Source organism: Trichoplax adhaerens, genomic scaffold (genome assembly GCF_000150275.1).
Source record: "Trichoplax adhaerens TRIADscaffold_2 genomic scaffold, whole genome shotgun sequence".
NCBI lineage: Eukaryota > Metazoa > Placozoa > Uniplacotomia > Trichoplacea > Trichoplacidae > Trichoplax > Trichoplax adhaerens.
In genome coordinates this window covers 5,086,740-5,091,630 of record NW_002060944.1, presented here as the reverse complement: position 1 = coordinate 5,091,630, position 4,891 = coordinate 5,086,740, and the positions used below count along the sequence as shown (strand labels likewise).

Below are 4,891 nucleotides of genomic sequence, written 5' to 3'. Positions count from 1 at the left end.
TCATACAGTACAGAACTGTACTGTACACTTGTACAGTACACTGTACAGTACAGTACAGTACAGTGCACCTCACATCACCTAAGCACCTCAACTGACTGTTCTGGTCAACGGTATAGGAGACACGATCTTGTGTTTTGTGTTAGTCGTTCATACAGAACTGTACAGTGTACAGTACAGTGTACCTCACCTCACCTCAACTGACTGTTCCGGTCAACGATAGAGGAGACACGATCTTGTGTTAGTCGTTCGTACAGAACTGTACAGTGTGCATACAGCGTACACTGTACCTCACCTCACCTCAGCACCTCAACTGACTGTTCTGGTCAGCGATAGAGGAGACACGATCTTGTTTTGGTCGTTCATACAGAACTGTACAGTACAGTACAGTACAGTGTACCTCACCTCACCTAAGCACCTCAACCGACTGTTCTGGTCAGCGATAGAGGACACACGATCTTGTGTTGGTCGTTCATACAGAACTCTGCACTAGTAGTTTACTGTACACTGTACAGTACAGTGCAGTATGTTCATGCTGTCCCACTGCAAGGCTTTTTGCTTTATCGTATAGTCATGGTATTGGTGACAGTACGGTAGTCCAGTAACATCAGTGACGTGGAGAGACGACCAATCACGGTTACCGTCCGACTGTGCTTACGGTACTGTACACTGTACACTGTACACTGTACCCTGTATCGGGCAGGTGCATTCCAAAGTAGGCCCTCCTAGTTTATTGCAAACGCTACTGTACAGTGTACGGTTCCGGTCTTGCGATACAGTCAAATGACCTATCAAGTAGTCAGCCAGCACATTTTGGGCAAAGAGCAGTGGTTGGCAGTCTTGCTCTCTTTCTTTGAAGACATATATGTACGTCAAAATTGGAAAAAAAAAAAAAGAGGTCTCAGGGATCACTCAACACACTACAGTAGAAAGAGAGAGGCCGTTAATAACTGTTCATTAGCAAAAATGTGCAGGCTGACTGGCCGTTTGACCTATGCTATATCAAGTTGCGCACAGTACTGTGTTCATTACCAGTCTTTGGATACAGTCAAATGACCAACCATATGCACTCGGCTCTCTACTGTACTGCTAACTGTGGCCGGATGCAATTCATGGTACTGTACACAGTAACTGCAAAGCCAAATGTCCAGCGAGCACTGCATGGGGTTGGCAGTCCGGTCCGGTCCGTTCCGGTCCGGTCCCGTTGGTATGGTAATTGCTAGGCTTAGGCATTCATTTTCAGTAGTCTTTGCTCAATCATCTCCTGAACAGTCATAATATAGGACTACTGTAGATCTTGCTCAACATCCATGGAAAAAATGGCGTCCAATACCTCCCTGCTTGCAGCTACTGCTGCCTTACAATATGCCAAGAAACAGCTTACGGAATCACTTGGTGACTCGGAATCAGAGTATGGATAAATTGATGTAACAACAACAGTCATTGAAATGACATTCAATTGGTTCTGCTGATAATTCTAATATGTTTACCTACAGTTATATACAGTTATGGGGTCGGTTTCTTATGTCTGCGGATGCATCTTATTCTGCCCAAAATGTTCACTATTAGCACCTACTCTACGTCAATTGAGTGATCGAAAGCAGTCTAAAGCGATAGACTACTACAAAGCCTACGATAGAGCATGCACTGATCAAAATGAAGTCGTATCTCAGTAAATTTAGCTCGTTATTCAATTGAACTTAGCTGGCAATATAATTCACACAAATATCAATGCAATTGCTCTTCATTTCTTTCTTTAAAATGTCAACGTTGCTATTGATCATTGACAGTACTGTAGGTATCGTAGTTGGATGCTAACTTTAATCCGTTGTATTATATTGCCATCATTGTGATCTATTCTTAATTGGCAGGTATTGGAGTAACTTAAAACAGTGGTTTAAAGGAATGGTGAGTAAAATCAATACAATTACCAACAGTGGTCATGATGATATTAGGCATTAGCGTCCTGTTGAATACTGTATGCCTATTGCATAATCATCATCCAAGATTTTGCCTTTAATTACTTTTTGACAATATGATAATCACTTGTACCAATACGTTGTTTATAATTAGATCAAAAAGAGCGAATTTGATATGAAGGCTCGGGAATTACTTGGTGCTAGATGTGGTAAGATGAGAGAAAAATGTACATGATAGCCCCATGCTTTAAACGCATCGATCAAGATGCGTGTCCAGTTTCGCTGCTATTGGCGATAACAGAGAGAGTCAATGCTACCATTTGAAATTAATATTTTTTTTCTGCTAGTACACAAACACAATGAATTTATCCTTGCTATACTTTATAAAAGCCAAATGATTGGAACTGTAAAATGTAGGTTGATCGATAAACAACTTCTCCTATGACGAATTTCAGCAAACGAACAGCACAATTTATTAAGTGCAATCTTATTTTATCGTTAGATTCCAAAGTCTCCTTGCCTAGGCAACGCTCTAGTAGCCAAAATGAAGTCCGTACTGAATGTCCAAAAGAGGAAATCAGTGACACAGAGTCTTTTGATCAAGATACTTTCGTTTCTACGGTAATGATCGAGCAAGCATTGATCGATGAAATTTAACGCACTATATTAGTAAAAAAGTATTTCATAGTTTTCGTAAATGATATAGACCTAATGAGCAAAAAATTTTTTTGCTAGAATCATTTCCAACCTGTTTCTGCCTTACGGGATGCAACTTCCTTGGATCATACTGTAAGTCATTTATACTTATGTCTTCCTCAATACTAAATAACAGACAACTAACTCATATGAATTAACTTCCACTCCTCTTTATTCGGATTACCGATATAGCAAGGTAAAGAGTGAAAAAGTAGTATCTTATTTTGCTGAGGTTGTATCCCTTTTCGCTAATACATACATAAAGTTTGATACTATTATTGAATTAATACTATTGCTGTTATTTTAAATGTGTGTAATATGGTACAAACAAACCTTACCTTTGCAATGATACCAAGTCCATTACCTAATTCAAATAACGATGTATTTTACTAGCGGCAAAGAATAAAGTAAATGAAGGGGATCTCTGGCTATGTAGCAGAACTCATATGCTACCAAATTTAGCAGCTTTGCATTTTAGAATTTCTGTTACTTCATGGGAGAATGGCTTAGATTCGATATCAGATGATATTGCTGAGTGTGTGATGGTAGCACTTGAAGTGAGTTATGCTCTTGTAATGATGGATCAGAATCTAATGATGTTGATCCAGTTCTACGTAACTTATCAATATTATCAAAGTTCATGCATTAACTACGGTCATATTTATTACATACGAATATATAGAACCATTTAAAGAATATCATTTCTGCAAGTTTGTCTCGGCGAACATCTTATTCGCTGACTGATGGCCGCTTTCAATATAACATGGGCTCTAGTAGTGGTAATCCCTTACTACGAAATAATATTGGTAAAATTCCAAGGTTTGTATCAAAAAAATAATATCCGATAAAATTAAACTTAGTCTGAAAGGCGTGTATTGAAACTCTGTTGACGTGATAAAATCCCACTTTTTAGTTATCGCCTGCAGTATATTGGTCTTGTAATGTGTCATCAAATGTCCATTGTTTAGCTTTACTACATTCACTGGCACGTCAGCGATTGAAAAGAAGTTATTTTATTCCAAATTCGCGTCATCTATGCTCTTAATTATGTAGTCGCTATTATTATGAAACTTATTTTATACATTTAATAGTATTGTTATACCTGTATGGTTAGATTACATTTTTGAATTATGATAATGCTAATCTGCTATTTACTTTTTAAGATCGAGTTATAGTACCGTTGCAACCATGGAAGCAGATGTTGCACAATCTCTAGCTTGTAGCAAACCTACAGATATCTTGAAACCATTAACATTACCGGAATTACTAACGACCTTAATTGTAAGTACTATGCAATATACCCAATAGGTAGATTATCTGCTAATGCACATGGCGTGTTTTATATATGTAAATATTTCTGTACAGTTCGCCCGAATTGTATGTAGATAATATCGTGATTACTATTGAAGAAAATTGATGGTATACTTGACATCTCTTTACAGATATCTCCTTTTATAATACCTTCACAAACTGTTTACGCTACAGCCCTTGAAAGATTAATAGCTACTTATACCGAAAAGAGCCAAGAAGAGATTTTTAGTCATGAGGCTTTAATGAGGCAGGAAGATATGCAAGCTCGTAAGAAAAGAAAATTAGAAGCAAAAAATCTTTATGATGATTTCGGCGGCTCCTAGCCTTAACTTTGATCAAGTAAAATATCGAGATGTTAATATTTCTGTAGACTTAAGTAGTGGATGTTAATAATTAAATTATTAATGACAGATACAGTTTGACTGCATAATGGTAAAGGAATTCTTACTGTTAACCTTATATTACAAGAAGTACAATTTAAATGCGAATATAACAAAATTTGCAAATCGATGTACATCATTCAGAATAGATGATTGAAAGTAATTTCTTGATTATTTTCTTATTTTTACATCATGACGAAGTATGACAAAGTTAATCACAACAAAATAAGCACGAAACGTTGTGCGTATTGTTAATTTATATTAGTGATTTGGACTGAGGATGATCTCCAATGTTCAATCCCCTTGGATTAGATATCCAACTGCGAAAAATCTTTATTGTTTTGCTCGTATTAAATAATAAGAGTGTAAATCAGTTAGAGATGGTTAGAAATGTAGATCCATATGTTTTTTTCTGCAGTAATTTCCATTATGCGGATGGTTGTGCTATTAAGTTATGGTATGAAAAGCATTGAAGATAACGGCATCATTCTATGATTTGACATAGTATAGCTTTAAAAATTTTGCAAAACTGTATAAATTTGGATCGTCACCGTTGTGACATTGTACATTAACTCTTGTTCGAATATT

The 4,891-nt window shown here is 36.8% G+C and overlaps 1 protein-coding gene across 1 annotated transcript; it reads left to right on the top strand.

The window, feature by feature from the left end:
• Positions 1–1,316: 1,316 nt before the first annotated feature.
• Positions 1,317–4,246, top strand: TRIADDRAFT_53489 (uncharacterized protein; the record flags this gene model as incomplete). Its single annotated transcript, XM_002109965.1, has 10 exons — positions 1,317–1,408; positions 1,869–1,905; positions 2,071–2,125; positions 2,419–2,537; positions 2,652–2,705; positions 2,805–2,808; positions 3,006–3,169; positions 3,295–3,431; positions 3,776–3,893; positions 4,055–4,246. The coding sequence occupies 10 exons, from the start codon at positions 1,317–1,319 to the stop codon at positions 4,244–4,246; spliced, it is 972 nt and encodes a 323-aa protein (XP_002110001.1).
• Between the last annotated feature and the right edge of the window lie 645 nt (positions 4,247–4,891).